Genomic DNA, 25,130 nt, shown 5'->3' on the forward strand with positions numbered 1-25,130 from the left:
TGAAATAGGTTGAGGAGGGGAGAACTCTTTGTCTCAAGTTGGTCATTCAGAATTATATCTGTGTTTTTAATTTGTTAATTTCCATAAATTCTAACAAAGATAGCTTAAGGCCTTTATTTTGAATGTGAAGAATTTGAAATTCGTCACTAAAAGAATGATTATGATGTAGAAGGTGAAGTGCGTTTGACCGATGTAAGTTTTTGGGCAGTCGCCACATTTAAGTTTGTATACACCACTGTGTAAGTGCTTTTTATTTTGGCTCTTGTTGTTTTTAATATATTTGTCTAAGTTGTTTTTTGAAGTTATACTTCTATACGCGCGCTCCACGTTGGAAATTTGTATGGGAGTGAATCTGTGAAATCATTACATATGTAAGATAATGAGTAAGAGAGAGACAGAAGATATATTTTCTCTCTCTTCCTCTCCCGAATATAAAAATGTTCCTTTTGTATATATAATTTAATATTATATATATATTATATAAAGATATATATACATATAATATTATACATATAATCAAATATTTATTAATATTATTATTTATGTGATATGTTTTGTATTATTTATTAAATGTTCATAATTATATTAGTCTTTTGTATTTCAAAATAATAATTGATAATAATCTCAATAAATTACTGTCAATCACTGTATGATCCAGAACTGTCAATTTTGAAATACATTTGCGTCATGTCCTCGGTAGTATAGTAGTCAGTATCCCCGCCCGTCACGCGGGAGACTGGGGTTCGATTCCCAGTCGGGGAGGACTTTTTTATTAATATTATTACATTATTGTTATTTTTAAATACTTATGGATATTGCATTTTAATTTGTATTGTATTATTTTATGGAATTATGTTGCACTGTATTCCAGTGTATTTTTTTTATGTATATTATTGTCATTTTTAAATACTTATGAATATTGCAGTTTAATTTATATTGTATTATTATATTAATAACAAAATAAACAATGAATTTTACTGCAGAGTATGTGTAAAAAATTTTTTGCATTCAACTCCTTTCATACATATATTTCTCTTTCTGCTATGTCTTACCTATAGAATTACAACTGTAATGATTGTGCAGATTGACTCCCAAATAAATTTGTAACGGCGAATGCGTGTATAGAAGTGTAACTTCCACCGGCAGTCCCACTGGACTGCCACACCCGTTTTTTGTTCTGAAAGCAGGTGTTATTCCTTTCTTTTTTATGTGTTTGGCTATTTTTTTGATATTTTGCCTGTATATGTAATCGAGCAGAAGGTACTGGGTTTTCTCTCTGGTTGTGGAAATACTCATTTTAGGGCCTTCCTTGTGTAGTTTTTGATTTAAAATTTTATTAACCTGTTCTTCGTTGTATCCATTGTTTAAGGCTATTTGCTTAATGATATTTAATTCTGTCTCAAAATTGTATTTTGAAATCGGAATTTCTGTTAATCTATGTAACATACTATGATAGGCTGCCAGTACTGCCAGTGTCAGTATGGGTAGCTTTATGAAATATGGAGAAGTCATGTTTGTTTTTAAGTCTGATAATTTTTAAATCTAAAAAAATTATGGATTGATTTTGTTCTGTTTCTATTGTAAATTCAATATGACTATGAAGTGAAGTAATATACGATAAAAATTGGTCGAGTTGCCTGTTAGTTCCCGTGAAACATGGACTACGTATCTCAACCAATATAAAAACTGTTTGAATATGGGATGTTTTGAAATCTTTTGAAACTCAGCGATTTCCGGCAAATTGGATGATCTCGAGGCTCGTGCTACTCCCAAAGGGGGAATACAAGTATCGACCTGTTTGCCTTCTGTCGTGCATAGGTAAAGTATATGAGAGGCTTCTAAGAGGGCGAATAGACACAGTCATGGAAAAGTCAGGAGGGCGGTGTCCCAGACACTACGGTTTCAGACAAAACAGGAGTACGGTGGATGTGGTGATGATTTCAACACATATTAAAATGGAAAGAGGTTATGAAGGCTTTACGAGAGAGAAGATGTCCGAGGTACTTGATGAATTTGGTTTCGGACTGTCTGTCATAGAGGGAAATTGTGGTAGACAAAGGAGTGGTGGTTGACGTGACGGCTGAAGTGCCGCAGGTGTCGGTCCTAGGGCCTTCTCTGTGGAACTTGGCATATGACGGGGCTGTGAGCCAACAATACGGAGAGTTTGTAACCCCTTTCGCATTTGCGGACGACCTCGCTATGCTGGTAGTATCGCGGAACAGCAGGACCTTATCTTCGGTGCACAGCGTACATGCGACCACGTCGAGGAATGGATGAAAATGCATCACCTAGAACTGGCTGCGTGTAAGATTGAGGCTATAGTTCTCAATGGACCAAGCAAAAGGCGCTAGGAGTTATCACCGGGTGTATTCCGATGCACGTGCTAGTGAAGGAAAGAAGAAGAATCTGGAAAATATTTAAACAATTTTTCAAATCACCCTACCCATCAAAAGTTTATTACAGTAATTGCAATGAAAAATAGGCTAAGGCATATTAGTGACGAAAAGTTCATGAACAGTAACTTAGCTATTGAACATCTTTGGAAATAATGGATACCTAAAATATATCCTCAAAAAACTAATATTGAACTAGGACATTTTTAACGGTCCCACTGATATCGGAGCAGTACAGCCAATTCATAATCAATATAAAAAACTATCATTGATAAAGCATTTAACCCCTTCTGTGACTAGATTATTTAAACAATTTACTTACAGTCTGTCCCAAACCCTTCTTTCAGTGGGTCACTAATTTTGACGTCATATAGGATTTTAAGAATGTCGAGAATTATTGCATGACATTTTAGTTACATCTGACAGTTACAGGATCGTAATCGGTTAAATGTGAAAAGGTTATTTTTTTTTAATATGGAATAAAAACTTTAACAAACAAAATTGCTTTTTAGTTTACATATTAAAGGTCCCGTCCTGTATATAAATTTTTATTGCGCATTATATTGGAACGGCAGTTTGTCATAATTCCTATTCTATACATTCCAAGGAAAGTGCTTAATTAGCTAAGATTTACCATCTCCAATAATTCAAGTTTCATCATGATTGTTGAAACACGTATAATATGTCTTCCTTTTAACCATTCTAAGAGTGTTTAGTCCAACTTGAATTTGGTATGAAGGGTAACATGTTGGCCTAAAATGAAAAAGAAAAAATTTAAAGACGCTTTAAAATTTAAATTTCAGTAGGTTATGGCAAACTATATTTTGATACAAACCTTCACTAAACATTCTGTATACACGAGTCTTAATAACATGTTCATAGTTATTGGTTAATGAACGGCAGAAACTGGTAATAAAGTTTTCCCAGCCTCTTTTTCTAATTGAAAATAATTTAATAATTTTAATATTAGTTTTTGTTCCTTTTCGGTATATCTCGGCATATCTAAAATATTTTTATGACAATAAATACAAAATTAAATTTTCACTGTAAAATGTCTGAAAATACTAACCTGGAATGACAATTATCATTTTATCAGTTGACATTGTGAAAGTACTGTCACGATCGAGACCATCTGCGTCAAATTATATTTATGCGCATCATTGATTGGATATCTATTTAGCGTATTCTAAACTCTAACCAATTATACATCGGTAAGTAGAATTCGCTTTAATATGCAAATACCTGTAGACGATACATAATTTTCTAAGTTCTATGTATAATAATCACAGACTCACGTTTTTTTTCTGTCACTTCTAGCTTAATGCGTTAGAGAGAATTCGATCAACTATGACGCACTGAAAGAAGGGTTTGGGACTGACTATATATAAATATTGTTAAATATAATGTATTAGAAAACGGACAACCACTTTCAAAAGTAAAAGACAAGACCTTTTCTTCTCGTTCTAAACGTTTGGCATTACTTTCCCCAGGTAGCTTGGCTTCCTCCGTGGATGTATTAGTTGTTGCTCTGGAAACCTCAGAGTCTTCTAACATTATTGCCATAAATTGGTTGCATTGCTCCTGTAGTGATCCTTTTCCAAGTTAACATTCTCTTATTCTAAATATTGCCAAATCTTTCTGTGTATTTTCTCATTTTCCTTTTTAATTTGTTCGTTTCCTTTTTTCAGTATTTTATTTTCTTGTCTTAGTTCTTTTATTTCATGTTTGTAATCCTGGAAGTTCTGTCGCATTTCTTGCATCTCCTTTTTAATAGCCTCTATATGTTTTAAGTCTGATTTTATTCCTTATTTCATTTAGTAATAAATCAAATTTATCTTCTTCTGCTCTTCGTCTTCTGTTCCGCATTTTAAAAAACTTTTTAATAACTGTTCTTGTTATAAAAAATTAATTAAAATCCTTTGTAAAAGGTATATATTTAAAAACCCAAACGGGCTGTGTTAGACAAAACGTTTTCGGAATCCATCATTCCATCATCAGTGTCTAGGAGTACATGAATGTAGCCACTAAATATATGGGTAAAAACCCGTTAACAAATAATTAGTTACATTTGTTTAACAGTATATCTTATAAATGATTAGGATGTTAAAGTGACACTGTCACTTAAAGTGACACCTAGACACTGATGATGGAATGATGGATTCCGAGAACGTTTTGTCTAACACAGCCCGTTTGGGTTTTTCAATATATACCTTTTACAAAGGGTTTTAATTAATTTTTTAATATATGGTATACAGCCAACTACAGGAACGTAGATTCCTTGTGGATGTTCTTGTTATATTGTACCTTATACTTACACCGCGTTAAGAGCCACGTTCAGGTCGACCCTTCAGAGACCTGACTCTTCTTTGTATGTATGTATATATATATATATATATATATATATATATATATATATATATATATATATATATATATATATATATATAGTAAACTCTTAAATATTGGGGAAATCTGCAAGAAAGACTCTAATGAGTATCAATTGTTTCGCCGAACGTTTTCGCCAAAGAGAATTAATTTGGCTTCTTCAGGGCTGAAAGAGAATAAATTATAATTAGCTACCATATATTATCTATTAAAAACATTATTGATCTTACCCTAACTTAGAATTGTAGAGTTAGAATATTAAAAAACTTTGCTAGTAACATAGTGGTGTTTTTTGTTACTATGTGCAAAAAAAGTTTTTTTAAGGTTTGAAATGTATGGTAGCTTTGAACTTAAATCGCAAAGGTTTACTCAAGGTTAATCGAAAAACCCAATGTAACTACATTTAAAAGGAGGTAATTCTTTGAATTGTCGGCAATAACTAAATTTTTGATTGTTAGAAAGTTTAAAAGTGAGGTTCTGTTTTAGCCAGAACGCATGCACTAGCATGCATTAGCATGTTTGGCTAATGCACAACGGTCAGGGTGAAGTCGAGAATCACTTTTGTGTAGTGTAATACGTGATTTCAATAATTGAGATGTTTGGCCGATGTAGGAATTGTTGCAAGAGAGGCATGGAATATTGTAGACAATCTTATTAAGCCTATCCATGGGTGTCTTATCTTTTATCTTAGAATAAAGATTATTAATTGTTAGGGCTGATCTACAAGCCACATTAAGTTTAATGTTGTTATTATTATTACCAAAGCTATTTTCAACACTTTTCAGAATCCTTGTTAACCCCGGAGTGATATCTCTGAAATATGGTAATGAAAAATATTTATTGATTGGAGTATCCGAGACTGGGTTCCCACTTAAGACATCAGGATCAGCATTGTTAGTCGCGAAGGAAGGTGAAATATCTTCGTTATGGATAGTATTAAACAAAATCTTATTCACTAATGGTGTTGGATAAGCGTTTGAAATAAAAAGTTTCTGTAGAATTTGTAGGTTTTTTGTATGAAATGAAGGATCTGATAGTTTTATTACTCTATTTTTCATCTGTTTGATTAAGTTGACTTTTGTAGAATTATTATGGTATGAGTGTAGTTAAGGTATCTACCAGAATGGGTCGGTTTTTGATACCAATATATTTTAATGTTGTTGTTTTCCCTGATCATCCTTATGTCGAGAAAGGGGACGGACCAATTACCATCTTCGCTCTCTATAGTGAACTGGATGTAGGGGTCATAACCATTAAAAGTATCTAATAGTTCATCTACCTTGTCATTGGGTATAGCCAAAATGATATCATCAACATATTTTTTAATAAATGGAATTTTAAAGAATAGTAAAGGAATGACTGAGTCTAATACATAATCCATAACGTAAGTTGCAATGATAGGAGAAATCTTTGCTCCCATATGGGTACCGAAACTTATCTGCAAAGATTAAATATATATATATATATATATATATATATATATATATATATATATATATATATATATATATATATATATATATATATATATATATATATATATATATATATATATGTCTGTGAAAATTACTAAGTTCTCGGGAAGAACCGCGTTGAGAATTGAAAACTCGACGTTTCGGCACCCATTTTGGAGCCATTATCAAGAGTGATACGGTTCCGTTCGAGTTCGGGGTCTCAATCTGCCTACTCCCCTCACTCGTGACGTACCAGTATCTTGTTCTGTATAAATACAAGAACCGTCAAACGGCACTGAGGTCTCAATCTGCCTACTCCTCAGTGTCGAGTGACGGTTGGTATGACCCTGTGTGGCTGCTTTTATACTCTCAGTATGCACGGGAACGGTATGCGCTGACGTGGTCTAAGCTGACGTGGCCTGAGCGGTGTGGGCTGGAGGTCGCTGAAGCAGGGGTCGCCATGTTGCCGGTAGTCGTTTAGCGTCATCGCGCGTATTAAAGCTGTTAGGCCGTTTTTCAATTTCGATAGCTTCACGGATGATTCTTGATTTTAAGGAGCGAATTGGGGGCGACGGTTTTTGCTTTTTCAAAATCTATTTTGTGGCCTGTTTCAATATGATGTTCGGCTAGGGCTGAAGCAGTATCGAAATGTTTGACTGATATAGTATGTTTATAAATACGGTTATGGATTCGTCGGTTTGTCTGTTCTATGTATGTACGTGGGCAACTAGAACAAGCTATCTCGTAGACACCATGGTCTTCATTGGGGATTTAGTCTTTTACGGATCTGACGAGATTGGACAACTTGGAGTGAGCAGTGAAGATGGTTTTGATGTTTAGAGGAAGAAGAGTTCTACCGATCTTGTCAGTGACACCTTTAATGAAAGGTAGAAAGATTTTGGGTTAATCCGGCGGCAAGGTTTCTTTTTTGGATGGAATGGGGTTTAGATGTTTTTGAATATATATATATATATATATATATATATATATATATATATATATATATATATATATATATATATATATATATATATATATATATATATATCAAATTTGGTATTGAAATAAATAACTGAGTCAGCACGTAAAGAGGATCACTTTTAATGTACTCTATTTGTACGTAGAAAATAAATACATACCAAATTGTACTAAATTTCAATTTTTTTTTAGTCATGGAGTCTATGTTGTATAGTTTTGATGATAACTGTGGGACTAATATTATTTACCTACAAATCTACACAATTCAATATAATAGGATTTTCGCTGCTGTTAATGGCGTCAGTAGCTAGCGGGATTCGATGGACGTGCGTACAACTTTTATTACAAAAGTCAAAAATGGGTATGAACAATCCTGTAGACATGATATACCATATGCAACCTTGGATGTTGCTTTCTGTATTACCGTTTGCGATATTCATAGAAGGTAATCTAAATATATTTGTTTTTAGCTTTTATATGTTATTTATTTTATATATTATTTGATATCTTCTTTAATCTGACGTGCAGATTGTATTATTAGCAGATGCACATGCAAGTGAAGCATTGATGTTAAAAGAAACAACATACATAAAAGCACACGGTATAAAGTGGTTGGGCATTTGGAAATACATACTATTACTTTGTGCAATATAATGACAAAAATGGAGAGAAATAAAAAAAAATGACAAAAATATCAAGTTATTAGGAAAACATTAAAAAGAACAAAATAAAAAAAACCAAGCACTGGACCGGGGAACGTGGAGCGAAGTAGTAACAGAAGCCATGGAGAAATTTTGAATTTAATATATGATTGCAACGAATTGGCCTATGTGATGTCGCTGGTAGAATAAACCAGAATTGAACAATTCCGCCGATTGAAATATAGAACACCTTACAAATAACGAAACGATGAGAAAGATCAAAACGAATGAAAATAAGGATCAGGCGAATTGTAGTCATCATAGAATCATATACTAGTAAATTTACCCGTCGCATGCGACGGGGGATCCAATCAATTGTCATTTAGTCATTAAATTTTTAAAATAATAAACTTTTTGCATATAATCCAAGTCAATATAAAGTATGAGCTGGTGCACTTCTGACCTGACATCACGTTTTTTTTTACTATACCCTATATTTCATCATCATCATCATCATGGTGCTACAGCCCTTAGAGGGCCTCGACCTTCTCAAGCTTTATTATATATATATATATATATATATATATATATATATATATATATATATATATGTATATATATGTATATATATTAATGGCACGCTATATACATTATGTGTACTATATGTCTCACGTCGTTTGATTTTATGTGTCATATGCTAGTGTTAGGCTAGATATTTATTTTGTAATCAGTCGGACGCCCTTTTCAAGTCAATAATTTACCTTATGCTTTATATAGAAAGCAAATATGTCTTCATCCATAGTGTCATGTGATATGTCGCTATACGTTCAATAATAACGAAGACTATGTGTAGTACCCTTTTGGTACTCTCTTTGTTTTTTCTATCTAAATATATTCGTTTTTATCCTCCCCTTTTATTTGCAATGTCGCATGTTAAGATTCGATCAGTTGTTTATTTTGTACTCAGCCTGAGGCCTTCTGTAAGTCAATAAATCAAAATTTGTCTAATGGTAAATCTATTTTATCCATAGTGCCCTATGATATCTCCTATGTCGCTATACATTCATCAATAATGAAGATACTGTGTAGTGCCCTTTTATTAGGTCCTTTGTTTGTTTTTTTTTATCATGTTATGATTCGATTAGTTGTTTATTTTGTATACAGCCAGAGGCCTTCTTTAAGTCAATAAATCAAAATTTGTCTTTTAGTTAAACTATTTTTATGCATAGTGCCCTATAACAACTCGTATGTAACTATACGTTCATTATTAATGAAGACAATGTGTAGTCGTAACCTTTTGGTAGTCGCTTTGTTTTTGTTTTTTCTATCTTATTATATTCGTGATATCTTTTTCTTTCATTTAAAGTATCACACGCCCCAATCGGACCAAACACAATATATTCGCTACAGCCTCTCCTTTCCAATGATGTATCATACGTCACGGTCCGATGAACTATTCTATCCCCACCACAAAACGCTCAAAAAATTATTTAATTCTACATAACACTGTAGCATAACACAACTTGATTTATGTAATTTTATTTTATACTACATATTTACCTTTATTTAATCTTATTTAGTTGTTATTTTATTCTATTTTGGTAAAGCGTTGACGTTTGTTAAACGTCATTATAGTTTTATAGTAAGTGTATGTTTATTTTATCCAGAGACATATAATAAATATATATTATACGTCATTGATCTTACCTTACAATAGTAACCTATATTTTAGCAATTTTCGAACTAATTTAATTAAATTCTACCTTAAAAATATTATTAAAATTAATTATTATTTATATTAATATGTAATTAATACAGTATTAATTAAACGTATCGTTTCAAGTACAAAATATGCATGAAATGTCAGATGCCGGTAGTTTAGATTTTCTTTCCTAGATAGCGCTAGGTTTTAAATTTTAAATAACGTAAAGTGTTATAATAAATTCTACCTTAAAAATATTATTAAAATTCATTATTAAGTATATTAATATATAATTAATACAGTATTATTAATTAAACATATCGTTTCAAGAACAAAATATGATTGAAATATGGTAGTTCATATTTCTTTCCTAGATGGCGCCGTTGGTTGACTGGAATTACAGTCTGACCTGTCACTGTCATCATAGCCTTTTATATAGATAGATTTAAATGCTTATAATATTTCAGGTCCAAATGCAATAAAAAACTGTCATCTCTGGGGTTGCGACGACTCTGCAAATTTTATTAGACAATTTCTGAAGGTCTTATTAGGTGCATTTATTGCATTTTTCATGGAATTTACTGAAGTTACGGTGGTAACTTATACTTCTAGTTTAACTTTAGCAATAGCAGGAATTTTTAAGGTAAGTTTAATTTTCCTTTACAGCATTGATTATTACAATTAAAAACATGTTAAATTCTAAAATAAGCAACTATTTGGTTTGTTTTTCTATTATAATGGAAACTAAAACATTAGATCCCTTTAGTTTTCCAAACATTGCTTTCTTTATTAATTTTGAATCGCTCTGGTAGCTCAAATAAAAGTAGTTCTACAGAAAATAAAAAATAATTCTAAGAAATTTCTGATCTTAAAATAATAATAATTATACAGATCTGCACCCAAAAAGAAAAATGTCATTTCATTCAGATGTCAATTCAGATTTAGGCCATTTTTCCTTGTTTAAGCCATAACATCTTGCACTCGGTGTTCTGAAACCCACAGAACATCGTATTCTGTGGCTATCTTCTTCAAGTGCCATCTCCGCGGCGGAGGTCGGCAATCATCATAGCTATTCGGACTTTTGAGACGGCTGCGGCTGCTCTGAAAAGTTCATTTGATGTACATCCGTACCAATCTCTCAGGTTGCGCAGCCATGACATTCTACGCCTCCCTATGCTTCTCTTTCCTTGGATCTTTCCCTGCATAATCAGTTGGAGCAAGGTGTATTTCTCTCCACGTGTAATATGTCCGAGATATTCTGTGGCTGTACAAACAGAAATTCATCACATATGAGAAATTACCATCCAACTATCTTCATCTTATACACTGCGCGAATTCGCTGCGCAGAAGTGCGCCTCGGTAGCTGACTCACGGTATATATACTATGTATGCTCACGCTGCCTACTCAGTTTTCTTCTTCCTCTCTTTTAAAGTGACTTATCAGTTGATATTATTATAATTTTATTTACATAATCAAGTTCGTAACACGGTCTCGCAAGAGTGTATAAATCCACCTAATTCGAGAAAATTCACTCTATAACTCCATAGAACAGACTTTGTGAATATATCGTATTTTGCATACTTTAGACTAAAACTTGAGCTCCTCATAAAGTTGTTAAATTACGTGTGGAGGACCTTTGAAACTGGTTTAAGGGTAAAAAGAAAAGTTTCCGCTTTGGAGTACCTACGGTATGGCGGAAGCAAAGGAATAATAGTGACCACTGCTACTTCTGCTTGTGTAATGTCAAGGCGTTCAACTCAAAATCAACGCAAACCATATTTCATGTCCAATATTCCTCGAGTATTCGTCCTTCCTCATTGTGCTGAAAAATCTGTGCCAAAGCACACTATTATGTTAGGAGAGATACCAGACTCAGATGAAGGTGGATTACAACCTCAGGACGATCAGGACTCAAATCAGACTTTGAAAATGACTCTAGACCAGAATTGTTCTCCCAGGAAGAGATAAATGATCTGGTAAAGGTTTGACTCTTCTCAAAGAAGCTGCTGAGTTGCTTGGATCCCGAATCAAGATTAATAAATAATTACTACCTGGAGTGTCTTTTGCTTGCTATCGTGAAAAGAATGTTGTGCCTTACTTCATCCAAGAAGGAAATATAGTTTATCGTAATGGTATCAAGGAAGCTAGGGCACGCTGGATGGATGAAAATTGCAAAGAAATAGAAGAATTTAATATGAAACACGACACACATAACCTACATAATAACTGAAAAAAATTACGGGTAATACACGGAAGAGAATACCACAAGTTATAATAAACTCCAATTATCAGAAGAAGAAAACAACAAACTTAAGAGAAATACATCATGGACTTATTTACAGATAAGTATGAAATAAATGAACCATTACCAACTAATGAAAATATACAAATTCTAATATCAAAGGTGGAAGAGGCAATTAAAAACTTAAAAAGAGGTAAAGCGCCAGGTCCTGATGAAACTCCAGTAGAAATATTAAAAATCTTGAATGACGAAAATATACAGTGTCTAACTAAATTATTTAATAAAATATACTACGACGGTCAAATTCCTGATAAACGGTTAAAATCTATCTTTTTACCGTTACCCAAGAAAAATAATCCTAAATCTTGCGATGAATACCGGTTAATTAGTCTCATGAGCCACACTTTAAAAATACTACTCAAAGTTATTCAACAGCGTATATATATAGAGGCAAGAGAGGCATTATGCGCAATGACGGTACTATTACAAAAATGCAGGAAATATAATAAGAACATATTCATATTTTATATATATATATATATATATATATATATATATATATATATATATATTTCCAAAAAGCGTTTGACAGAGTTCAACGTGGTAAACTCATACATGCATTGAAACACATATATAAGGATATTAATTTAATCAAAAATCTATACTACATTCAAACGGGGCTCGTACGGGTGGAAGATAATGAGACAAACCAAGTAGATTTCTACTTGGTTAGACTGACAAACCAAGTAGATTTCAAAGAGGAGTCAGACAGGGAAGTGTGCTGTCGCCACAATTATTTAATGTATACTCCTAACTAATATTTCAGGAGGCATTATTGGAAAGAACTGAAGGTGTAAGGATTGGCGGGAGCATAATTAATAACATAAGATTAGCAAACGATACCGCAATCATGGCAGAAAATATAGACGACGATTTACAAATTCTTATAGAAATCATAAACATAGAAAGCAAAAAGATGGGACTAAAAATCTACTTCATGTACCGTTGGTTACCATCCAACGTAGAACGTTGGTTACCATCACAGCTATCTTAATTTTATTCACTGACACCCTAAATAGCATGCTTGTATTAATACCATACCAATCTCGCGAGTTCTTCAACCATGAAGTCTTTCTTCGTTCTGGACTGCGTTTGCCTGCTATTTTCCCTTGCATAATATTTTGTAGCAGGGACCCTATATTACATATCCTAAGTACTCCAGCTTTCTCTTCTTGCTTTTTATAATCTCAGTAGTCTTGCTGAGACGTTCCAGTATTGTGGAGTTACGAATCTTCTCCACACAAGAATCTTTTAAAATTCCTCTACAGCACCACATTTTGAAAACCTTAAGGCGATTTAGATCATTTTTATTTACAGTCCAAGACTCAACACCATAAAGTTAGACCGAGAATATGTAGCAGCGAAGTAGGCGGATCCGCAATGCCAATTTTAGGTCTCTGTTACATAATACCTTGGACATCCTTCTAAAAGCTGCTCTGGCCTGCTCAATTCTAGATCTAATTTCGCCATGACTCTCTGCGTTCTAGTTTAACTGATATTAAAGGACTAACAATGAATATAGATAAAACCAAATACATGGTGCTCTCGAAAACCCCTGTTGACAACATACATCTGACATTGGAGGGTAGACCGTTAGATAGGATCGACAAGTATAAATACCTCGGAGCAATTATAAACTTACAGTTAGATCAAGATGAGGAGATAAAGGTTAGAATAGAAAAAGCTTGGACTCTGAAAGCCCAATCCGTAAAAAAATTGAGTCAATCGAAATGTGGCTATATAGGCCTTGTACTGCAAAAGTCTCAAAAGAAGAAGTGTTAAGACGAATTGAGCATGGCGGAAAACTTATGAGCACAATTCTCAGAAATCTTGGCTAAAAAATATCAGAGATTAAACTAACCTCAGTGTTGAACAGATATTTCACGTTGCAAAGCGTTTAAAGAAGTGATCGCCGACCTTCGTTAGAAGACGGCACAGTAAGAAGAAGAATGGTATTACGGATTTGATGGTTTAATTCAACATCCAGTATGAATCCACTCAGTGGCGTTTCTTTACCATCTTATCGAAACCCAGCTTTGAACAGTAGTTTTAGTACATAATGGTGGTTTCCATACCTATGAGACCTTGGCTTTGGGGTTTCAAAAACTGAAATGTAAAGATTATGGTTGGCAAGTATCTATTGATTGAAAATCTTATGTATCCTGTTTGAGCAACAAGCTGGGTACACCAAATTGTCTTGTTTTTTTTTATGTCAATGGGACAGTCAAACCCGAAAAATCACTGGTCATTAGCGAGTTGGGAGCCAAGGGAGCTTACAGTTGGAAAAACGATGTTCTGTAAGAAAACTTGGTACCACCAAAAAATTCTCTTTGTTCCCCTTCATATAAAGCTGGCCTTATGAAGCAGTTTGTCAAATCTCTTCCAAAAGACGGAAAATGTTTCAAATACTTGGTTAAACTATTTTTTCAAGTCTCTCGGAGGCGAAATTGAAGGAAGGTGTATTTGTTGGGCCTGGTATCAGAAGACTTCTAGGGGATCAATAGTTTGCCAACACCATGACAGGTCTCTAGGTAGAAGAATGTTTCGCATTTAAGAATGTTGTGGAGAAATGGAGAAAGACTTGGTTGTTTCATGATCCTAAAGGTACATTTTCTCCACTCTTACCTCGACTATTTTCCTGAAATTTTGGATACTGTGAGTGAAGAACAGTGAGAATGTTTCCATCGGGATATCTAGGGAGATGAAAAGAAGATCTTAAGGAAAATGGAGCAGATCAATGATAGCAGACTACTGCCGCATACTACAGTGGGACATGTACTACTTATATCTCTTTTCAAGTAATACCATTGGAAAAAGCAGATATTCATTTTGTGAAAAGACGTGACGAACTACGGCAAAGCGGAGTTCATTTTTGGATTTAGCGCATCACAACAACAGCTTTTAAAAAGATTTTTTTTACAAACCTGTGTTATGAATTGTTCAAAAAATGTTTTAATATTTATTAAATGAATAAGATTTAGAAAATGTCAGCTTCAAAAATTCCTAAACGATTATAAAAATGATCCTCCCATATTTCCCGGCATGTCTATGTAGGTACTTCTACATGTTAAGCTATTTCATAAAGATGACCGTACATTTCATTGTCGATATCTTCCTACAGAAAAAAATTATTTGGAGCTAAGTTGACAGAATAGGTGGCCACCGAATCGTACCATTATGTCCATAATTTTTTGTTTATGTTTTGTTATGTAAAACTATATGTTTGAAGATAGAAAAAATAAGAATTAGTATATATGTTAATTTATGATGCTACTAACGAAATGTCGGCCAACGTTTGTAAATATACATTCTGATTTTCAATTATTTAAAGGAGAACAATTTCTGTTCTCCATCCTACTCTGTCCAGGAGCATTCATTCATTATGTATCACTTATTGTTACTGTTTTGTAAATAAAGTTGCCGTTGATCTCGAGTGTTTCAACTCTACGATATATTCCTATATACATCATATTGGGTGAGATTTCCGACACTAGCTATTTGGTCAAACATCTCCAACAATACAACTTTCCTTCTATGTATTTAATGCAAACGCTTTTAACTATGACGTGCCTTTCCTGATAAATGAAATATAAAGACTTAGACTTATTTTTTACTATGTATGTAATTGTCAACAAAGGTATTTTTCGCAACAAAAAATAATAATAAGCCGATAAAAGGGAGTATCAAAGGACGCGACAAAATTTTTGAACGTACCGAAATCCTTTGATCTTTTATCTGCAACTTTGGTGCTGTTTAACCCTCTTGGATACCAAGTTTAAGAGGGTTTTTCGTCGAACCAAGTGGAACTGACGTAGGTACTGAATTGCAAGGACCTAAGACTTTTCCTTCAATTGTTATCGCCGGACAAACAAACGGCACAATTTCAAGCAATTTTCGGGTCTTTAATAATGTATTATACTACCTTTCTTTATTGTACTTGCTAATGTTTTGAATATATTTACAGGAAGTGTTGCAACTAGTCATAGCTGTAGAATGGAACCACGATCAACTATCTCCCTTAAACATAGCAGGTTTGGTAACCTGCTTGTGTGGAATATCATTCCATGTTTTCCATAAAATCAAGAATCAACCCTTGAGGCACCAAAGTCGTCCTTACGAGAAAAGCGTAGAAAGCAACGACATGGGAGAATATTTGATAAAAGAAGATATGCACGAGAGTCCTAGTGAAAGCGAAGATGAGAGGAGTGATACTGAAGTACTATTCGATATTCTGAATAGACGAAGAAGCAGTCGATAGTGTTGTGATTATACAGATAAGACTTATTGTCTCAGTTAGCCGATTTTTAGTTTATTATAAAACGCATATAGAAAATTGGCAAAAGTATGCCCAATAAACATCTACTTGTCAGAAACATTTAAGGAACTTTAATATTTTTAGCAATAGCTACTTTTTAGATATCTATTTTTCATATTAAATATTGCATATTTTCAGTACTTAATTGTGTTGATTATGGTATCTATATACGTAGTTAAACAGATTACCTCTTCTACCTCATTGTAAAAATACGTAATTAATTTAGTACCAAGTACCACACAATACCAGACAATCACACAAAAGTCAAAATGTATAAAGGGAAATAAATGATTTCCAAAAAAAAAGTAAAACTATTGCAAGATTGAGTTTATCTAGGATCAAGATTACCTAAAAATCTGCCATTAAATCAAGATACCGCTTTTGGTCGTCTGTTAATTAGCAACTTTCGTCAATTTTCGTCTGCGTTTGAAATGTACAAATAAAATTTTTGTGCTATGTGTATTGTTAATATTTTTACAGACTGTGAGTATGAACGGGTAGGTTTAAAAATACAGATTATACCCATTTTACAGTCAATTTGGTCTTGAATAGAGATTGCTTGGCTATCATGTTATCGTCCTCGTGTAATTTTAAAAATATATTAATTTATTTTTACTTAACTGCTTTGCATAATATTTGCGTAGAGTTTTTATATAATTTACTGGGAAAAAAAGGATTTAAAGTGATAGTGCAAGTAAAGATATTGTGTGTTTATGGCTTTGACTTTTTAACATTTTTACAACTATAATCTCTATTAATCCCATTACAAACCTTGTGGAATTAAGGTACGCGCACACTTTGCCGAACCGGCCGGCAAAATCCTGCTTAATTTATATTTAAGTACTTCATACCATACTTTATCAAAAGTTTGCGCAACTTTCTTGTCTTCTAGTGACTTCTATAATATATCCGTTATTTTATTGACTTGGTCGATGGTTGAATGACTTTTTCGAAACCCAAATTGGTGTAATGGAATTAAAGCCTTAGCATATATAAGAGGTTTCAGCCTTTTCAGCAATAGCTTCTTGTATAGGGTCGAAATTACAGGTAGTAAGGAAATGGTACTGTACGATGATACTGTATTTGGTTGCTTTCCAGATTTAAGGATCATGACCTACTACTTTCCATATTTTGGGAATATATCTTAATCTGAATGAGGCATTTATAATATATGTCAGCTTTATAGCTTTTCTAGGGAAGTGTTTTAAGATTTCCCCAGTAATTAAATGAAACCCTGGTGCTTTCCTGGAATTCATGTTTGCTTTCATTTCGTTAGACACTTCTTTTGGAGTGACTAGTTTAATTTTACCGTTTCCCCGTGTGACGTTTTCCCACTCTAGTGTATTATCACATTCATATCCAAAATGATAACAAAATTATTCAAAATGTTTTCTGTCCATTCATCGATAAATTCCACTTTAATTTGATGAAAAACGGTAAAATTTTGACTGTTAACAAAAAACTGTGGTACTATATATAAACTGTGGTATATATATAAAACATGTGGTATAATTACTTACTTGAAGCATTTGCAAAAAACCACTTCCAAAACGGTATAAAAATATTTCAATTTACATTTAAAGTGTTAAATAAACTTAAGTTGTTAATGTCGGTTAATTAAAATTTCTTTAACATTTTAAATGTAAATCAAACGGTTTTTATACCATTTTGGAAATGGCTTTTTGCAAAAGGTTCAAGTAAGTAATTATACATAAAACACATGTGGATTTAACTACTTTTAGGTATCACTGATGATAGGTTCGAAATCATTTTGAATAATTTTGCATATTTATTTGGATATTTTCGTAATTTTAGAAATTATTATACCAATTACATTAAAAGTTTCACACTTCATTGTAAGTTTTTTTTGTTAGAAAATGTCTTTCAACGTTTGTTTTAAATGAAACCATGTATAGGGGTTAACCTTCTAAAAACGAAACAAACTAATGTCAAAAAATAATAAAGCTAGTTGCCAGTTGCCGTATGTCAAAATTAAATTTTATAACAGAGAACAAATAAAATGAAAGCAATGGCCACACCCTAAAATTTACAATTTTAATTATTACAATATTTTTAAATTGTATGAAAGCAATTATTATTAAAAAAAATGTCTATTTTTACTTTGAAAGTTTAAAACAAATAAAAGTTACCTTGATTTCACTAAAATTTCCTTACTTTACATATTTTCTACATTTCTGAGGTTGGAACTGGAGATTCACTGCCACGCAAAAAACTGTATCTATAGACTGGGACAACGACCAAGGGTAAGAAAATGAGGGTGGAAGCTAGCACTGGAACACAAACATTGGAAAACTCGTCTCCTTAAAAGACTGGAACAGGTACAACTGAACACAATGGCAACATGTGGTTATCTTCAAAATTTCACTCAGATTGCAACTACTCATTAAACTACTACTATCAACTTTACACTGCTACACATTTTCCACGAAAAGGGACAAAATCAGAAAACTTTACAAATTCGACGTGAAATTTGGACAAACGCTAGAAGCAGCTGTTTCTGACAACGCCTCCGCGAGGGTGACTTGATTCTTAAAAATCATTCGATTCATTCGCTTCCCAATTTAGTATAAACAAAACATATAATTTGGAATATTTCGTTCATTTGACGACGAAAAATATCTTAAGGCGGTTTCGATCAAAAGGATAAAAAGGAAATACACATCTGTTTTACATAAACAAACTTTTAAAGACGTGTTTATATTACTTGACGACGCAAAGAGATCGAAATATTATTTCGGTTTTTTTTACACATGCCGATGGGAAATGAAATACATTGAAAATATTCTTCGGTGTTTTAATACATATACGAGGGGATTTCAATATATATCAAGGAATTTACAAATGCTACAAGCTTTGCGGTAGACTGGGCGACGTTTTGGCCACCTCTGTTATAGGGATTATATTTGTAAAAAGATTTAATAGTTTAAGCCTTGAAAACTGAGTTCGACTATATCAAAATTATTGATAAAATTAACAGTTGTATCTAAGAATGTTTATCAGTATTCACTTTCGTGTTCTTCTTTCTTTATGTTTACATATTTATTCAAAATATTTCAGTAAATAATTTTTTACTAAATTTTAGGTTACCAAAATTTAGGAATATTTCTTGATTATGAGAATACTGTCATGTTTTTTATAATGTCTAGTTTTAAGTTTTAAGATTACTGTATATATACGAACTGTCGCAACACAGGAAAACTACACGAGAAATGTATCCACAGGTTCATATATGTTCATATATATATATATATATATATATATATATATATATATATATATATATATATATATATATATATAAAACTTTTTACATAGGTCTACACTATTATAAACATTATTCACAACTAGGTGGTGTCTTTTATTTAAATAATTGGGACAAGAGTTGGAGAAATAAATTATGCAACTATCACGGGCATTGACAACGAAGAAAACTATCATAATCGCGCTGTTCTATCGAATATTTATCTTATTATGATGTACATAGTCTGAACGAGGCCCTCTGGTGTACATAACTCATAATATTTAATACCGTACTTGGTTGTCCGGCATTTCACATACTGTTGACAATAATAATTTGTCTGTATACAACAATTACGATTCGTCTAAAGTAAAATTCACACAGAGTGCAGTACGGTTAGGATAGGAATGGGCATTTGCCGGATTCTACTGCTGCCAAGCACATGGCGTAGATCAAACAGATCCAAGTAGCGGTCACGTACAGAACCGTCCAAAGATCTTTACGGCGGTTACTCTATTACAAGTAAAACTACCTTTTTTTGATTTTAATTTTTAATTTATAATGCAAATCAGAATAAAACAAGGAGACATTAGATATTTATTATAAAATACATATATTTACAAATTATTGCCTTCAAGTAGTCAAATAAGAGGCATGAATTTTAATAAGAGGCATAAGTTTTTAGCGAGAATTTTATTTTAATATTTTAAATTACATTTTTTTATTGTTATACAGGGTGGGACTTCCGGGAACTGCATCGATCGATTATGGAAAACCTAAGGTTAGTAAAATTTCCATAGGTAATAGATTTCTAGTATCATATCCTATCTCTAAGTTTAATTGTTTTTTAGTTATCGACGTTTGAAAAGTGGCCATTTTCACATTTTGGACAGTTGTGGCATCCAAACGGTTTGACTTAAAGTGAAACGGTTTGCACATTCCTATTCTAACTTTTCATAAGCTATCGAAAAGCTTTCCAACCTGTGAACCCAGTCCAATACCCGAAAAGTCCAATACTCTGATTGGACTGATAAATGCATTTCATTGGCTATATAATAATCGAGTTTACTCTCAGATCTTCAATTATACTAATGTCGCCCTCTACATCCGAGATGTCGGATTCGTTTTCGTTACTCTCTCTTGTGTTTGCTTGTATAATCATTTGGTCTACGTTATCTTGCAGGTTGTCCGTGATCCACATCTCAGCTTCCGTTTTCTCAACGACGTAAATGGCATAATTGCGCCAATTTTGTTTTGTTACGCGTGCGAAATCGTTGTCGATCAACTAGCGCTCCTCTTCGTTTTTAAAAGTGGTGTTATGGGTAGCTACATATTTCTTAACTTGAGTATTGATCTTTAAAAGCACGAGCTGCTTTCAATATCTCGGAGTTCAAATAGCACTCTTCGAAAAAAATGTCTCTTTCCACTAGTCATTCTTTGATTGCAGTTTTATTCCAGGAATTGTTATGGATCCCTCTTTATGGGAGTTATACGATGCGCTGTTCATTACAATGACACTTCTGCGAGCATTATTTGGCATTAACATCTTTGCCATCAAAACACGCAGTGCCAGGAAGGAAACCTTCTGAAAATCGTGCATGCAATAAAACATATAAGCCTCATTTGGTAGGTGCTTTTAAAAACCAGTACTTAAAGCTTTGATGAAAGCATCGCGATTATTTTGTATAGTGGTATTGCACCATTCGTAATTAACAAATTGGCCAACATGAAGCCACGATTCGTTCGAGTATATGATATTTCAATTGTCTCTTAGCAAACGTCGTAGAGTTCTCAAATATGACACCAGTGAATAATATCCTCTTGCTCCACCATGATGCTTCTTCAGCCACGTTTCTTATAAACAAATTCGATTTCTTTTAGAAGCCTGTATGAAGTAGAAAAAAGAAAGATATTCTCATTACCTTGTATAAAATTAATTATACGTTTTAAGTATGGCAGTAAATTTTTCATAAAAAATTCACAATGAACAATTATCCGTAGAGAACTTCTTACAACTTCGTCATATGTGAATATTCTAGAATTGGTTTGACTAACCCGTTTTTTTAAGAAGACAAAGCTTATGATAATTAGCAAGAATGGACCAACAACCAGGAGATTAGAGCACGCATCGGAAAAGCTAGATCCACCTTCAATCGGATGAAGGCCTTCTTCAAGAATCACAACCTCTCTCTTGATACAAAAGTAAGAATGCTGCGATGCTACGTCTTCTCTGTCCTTTTTTATGGTGTTGAATCGTGGACCTTGAACGAAGATATGTGCAGAAAACTGGAAGCATTTGTGAAGCAGATGTGGCTATATCGGAGAATACTTAAGATCCTGTGGACTGACCGAGTCACAAATGAGGAGGTCCTCAGAAGAATGAATAAGAACCGAGAGGTACTGACCACCATCAATTCTGAAAGTTACAGTTTTCGGATATATTATGCGAAATGAATCCAGATATGCTCTCCTTTAAGCCATCCTGCAAGGAAAAATATTTGGAAAACGAGGTCCAGGACGAAGAAGAACATCTTGGTTAAAGAACCTCAGAATCTGGTTCAATACAACATCTGTGCAGCTTTTTCGCGCTGCTGCAGATAAGATAAAGATTGCCATGATGATCGCCAACATTCGTAACGGATAGGCACATCAAGAAGAAGAAGAACCCGTTTTTTATGTTTTTTTTTTGGCGATTTTAACGTTCCACTTTGTTCTTTTTCTTTTTTGATATTGAAAATGCTTCTTTCGCTAAATACCAGTCATCAACGAAGTACGTCTACAGCACCTCTTACATTAGGTTGTTTCTTATTTCGTAAAAGACACAAAACATTCAACACTACCAGTTTAGAGCAACCATTTAAGCTGATTTACCGGTTTTAATGGATGGGACTCCATGCTCTCTGCTCAAAGTCGGACTAAATACTGAAGTGTAGTTTCGTTTTCCAAAGGCACTTTCACCCATGCCCATCCGTAATTACAAATTAAATGCTTGGAGGGTATTATATGCTAATTAGAACAAACAACTTTATGACCATATTTGGCTGATTATGTTAATGATTGTAATTTGCAGCGGAACTTTTACAAAAAAAAATGTTACTCTTACGAATATTATTTAATTTTGCATACATCGAGCATTATTTGTTATGAATTTAATCTGCGCATTTTATTTATTTTTATATTATATATCATGACGACGTTTTATACGCAAAATTCATCGAGAAAAAAATAGTACTCTCCAAGCTATTTATACATTTCTTGGATTATCAATTATTACAACTTTTACAATGCTTTTTTATTCTACTGTATACATAATATAAAATATATTCGTACTGTCGGGACATGCATTTTATCCAACACCGTCCCACGCCAACCCTTTGCGTTTATTCTTCATAAGAAAATCATTGCCGTATCTTAGCCGTACTGCACTCTCAGTGTAAATTTCACTATAGATATAAATTTTTCCCAAGAGAAAAATAGGAAACAGCACTCACCCTTTGAAAAATAGGAAACAGAACATTTAGCAATGGATTCGTTTTTTCCAGACTTCACTGTTTCATTTTTATTTCTGAAATAATCTGACCAAATCGTCGTCCACTTATAACAGAAAATATGGGTTGATATTATAATGGATCACATTAACAAGCCTTACTCGAATATGACACTTTTATTTGTTCTTGTACAAAATTCATATCCTCGGTCCAAAGCTTTTCAACTATTTAAACTGGAGTGTCATTATCTGAGAAATCGAGTTTCTTATTGTTTTTTTATTTATAGACTTCCGTCACTCAGCCAATTTTCAAAAATCGAGGTTAGCCCCAACTAAATTCTTATCCAAATTGAAGTCTGGAATTGGTATATTTTCTATACAATTTTGTTCAACATCCTCCTCATATATCAAATCTACATCGTCTACAATACTGCTCGAATTGGTAGGGCACTTACTTGATTAGGTACATAATTATAACAGTATTATATATTGCATTAAACATAATTATTTCTATTGCATGGCGTGTAACCTCACACCAAAATTTTAATTCCACTGTAATTTCGATATTGTGTATTTAAAACACAAAGTCCTTACATTCAAGTTCTTATTGTGTCATTGTTTCGCTTTTACCTTTTTGATGTACCAAAGTAGTAGTTGGGATTGATTCGAATGCCGCTCTGCTCCATATCCATCTCTTTATAAATGCCACAAAAACAGAAAGTTTATCGTAGGACGACACCATAATCTAATAGAAATAAATACTTCTAATCGTCGCGACGGTCACATCTGCCAGCGGTTTAAACAGTATCGGCTCTGGTGGTCTTGTCTCACAACGACCCAACTGTTCGACACTTAGGAGAGAGATGTCCGTGAAATAGTTACAAATGTTTAGTTCCAATCAAAACTATTTTTGTATAAGCTCATTTACCTCAAAATAGGCGATTTATGACCTCCAGAAATTACTTGTGTTAAAATTGTTTTGGACAATATGTATATTGTATATACAAATGGTGTGATTTGTTCAGTTTCAGATTTATAATGTTGATGAAATTCTAGAACCAACACCATTTACTAATAATTTTATATTTTTCATAGAATGAAAATTTGATAAGGGTAATAAAAAGCAGAATACATTTTTAGAAAATAAAACAAATATAATTGACTTCAAATTTTAGACTTTTAATATCTTTTGTACTACATATTATTAATTCGATACATACGCCACCTATGAGTTTATTTATTAACACCCCTTTTATTAGGGAAACTAAAACATAGCTGTTAACTTATTTGTTTATATCTGTACTTACTTCTTCTTCTTCTTCTTGTTCATGTAGACATGACTCTTATCTGTTTTTCAATATGCCTCCAGTAAGTTGTCGTTCCATCGTTTTCGTGGTCTTCCCACTGATCGTATTTCTATTGGGAAACCGTCCCTTGCCATCTTTACTACTCTATTTGTTGTCATTCGGCTTATATGATCGTTCCAATCTACTGTTTTATTTCTTACTCATTCCTTGCTGTTCTTCACCTTGCATCTCCGTCCGTTTATGTCCTCCTGTCCCATAGTGTTTCTGCCGCATATTGATCTTTCACTTCTGTTTCGAACTTTCCGTAGCTAGATAGTGTGATGCCTAGGTATTTAAACTCCATAACTTGCTCTATTATCTAACTCTCAACTTGTCCATGATCAGGTTGAACAATAGAGGACTCAGGGAATCACCCTGTCTTATTCTATTGCCAGCTTCAATTGGGTCAGTTAGTTCTTCTACTTTTACTTTTATTGTGTTGCTCTGGTAGATATTTTCGATCGTTTTGAATATTCCCTAGAGGTATCTCTCTTGCGTACAAGAAGTGGATAATTTTCATTAATTTCACCCTATCAAATACCTTCTTCATGTCCACGAAACACAAATGTGCCGGTTTGTTGTATTTTAATGATTGATCTTACACTTCATCATAAATATAGCGTCGGTACATGATCTTCCCGACCTAAAACTTTGTTGTTTTGCTAGTGTTGATAATTTCATTCAATTTATTTGTAATCCCTTTGGTTGTTAATTTTAGTGTTGTGTTTAATAAATTAATTCCTCTGTAGTTCTCCGGTCCGATTTGTCTCCCTGTTTGAAGAGAGGTATTAGGATGCTTGATCTCCATTCTTGTGGTATTCTGTTTTCTATATTTTTTTGAATTATCTGTACATGAGCTACTTGAAA

General features: G+C 33.2%; 1 protein-coding gene across 1 annotated transcript in view; it reads left to right on the forward strand.

Annotated features, from left to right (window-relative positions):
* Positions 1–18,023, forward strand: part of LOC140447577 (solute carrier family 35 member C2) — a 61,743-nt gene extending 43,720 nt beyond the window's left edge. The window contains exons 4-6 of the mRNA XM_072540304.1: positions 7,403–7,655; positions 10,021–10,196; positions 15,821–18,023. Of these exons, the coding sequence (XP_072396405.1) occupies positions 7,403–7,655; positions 10,021–10,196; positions 15,821–16,114 (723 nt within the window). The 3' untranslated portion in view covers positions 16,115–18,023. The remainder of the gene's footprint in view (positions 1–7,402; positions 7,656–10,020; positions 10,197–15,820) is intronic.
* The last annotated feature ends 7,107 nt before the right edge of the window (positions 18,024–25,130 follow it).

The sequence above is a fragment of the Diabrotica undecimpunctata genome, chromosome 8, assembly GCF_040954645.1.
Source record: "Diabrotica undecimpunctata isolate CICGRU chromosome 8, icDiaUnde3, whole genome shotgun sequence".
Lineage (NCBI taxonomy): Eukaryota > Metazoa > Arthropoda > Insecta > Coleoptera > Chrysomelidae > Diabrotica > Diabrotica undecimpunctata.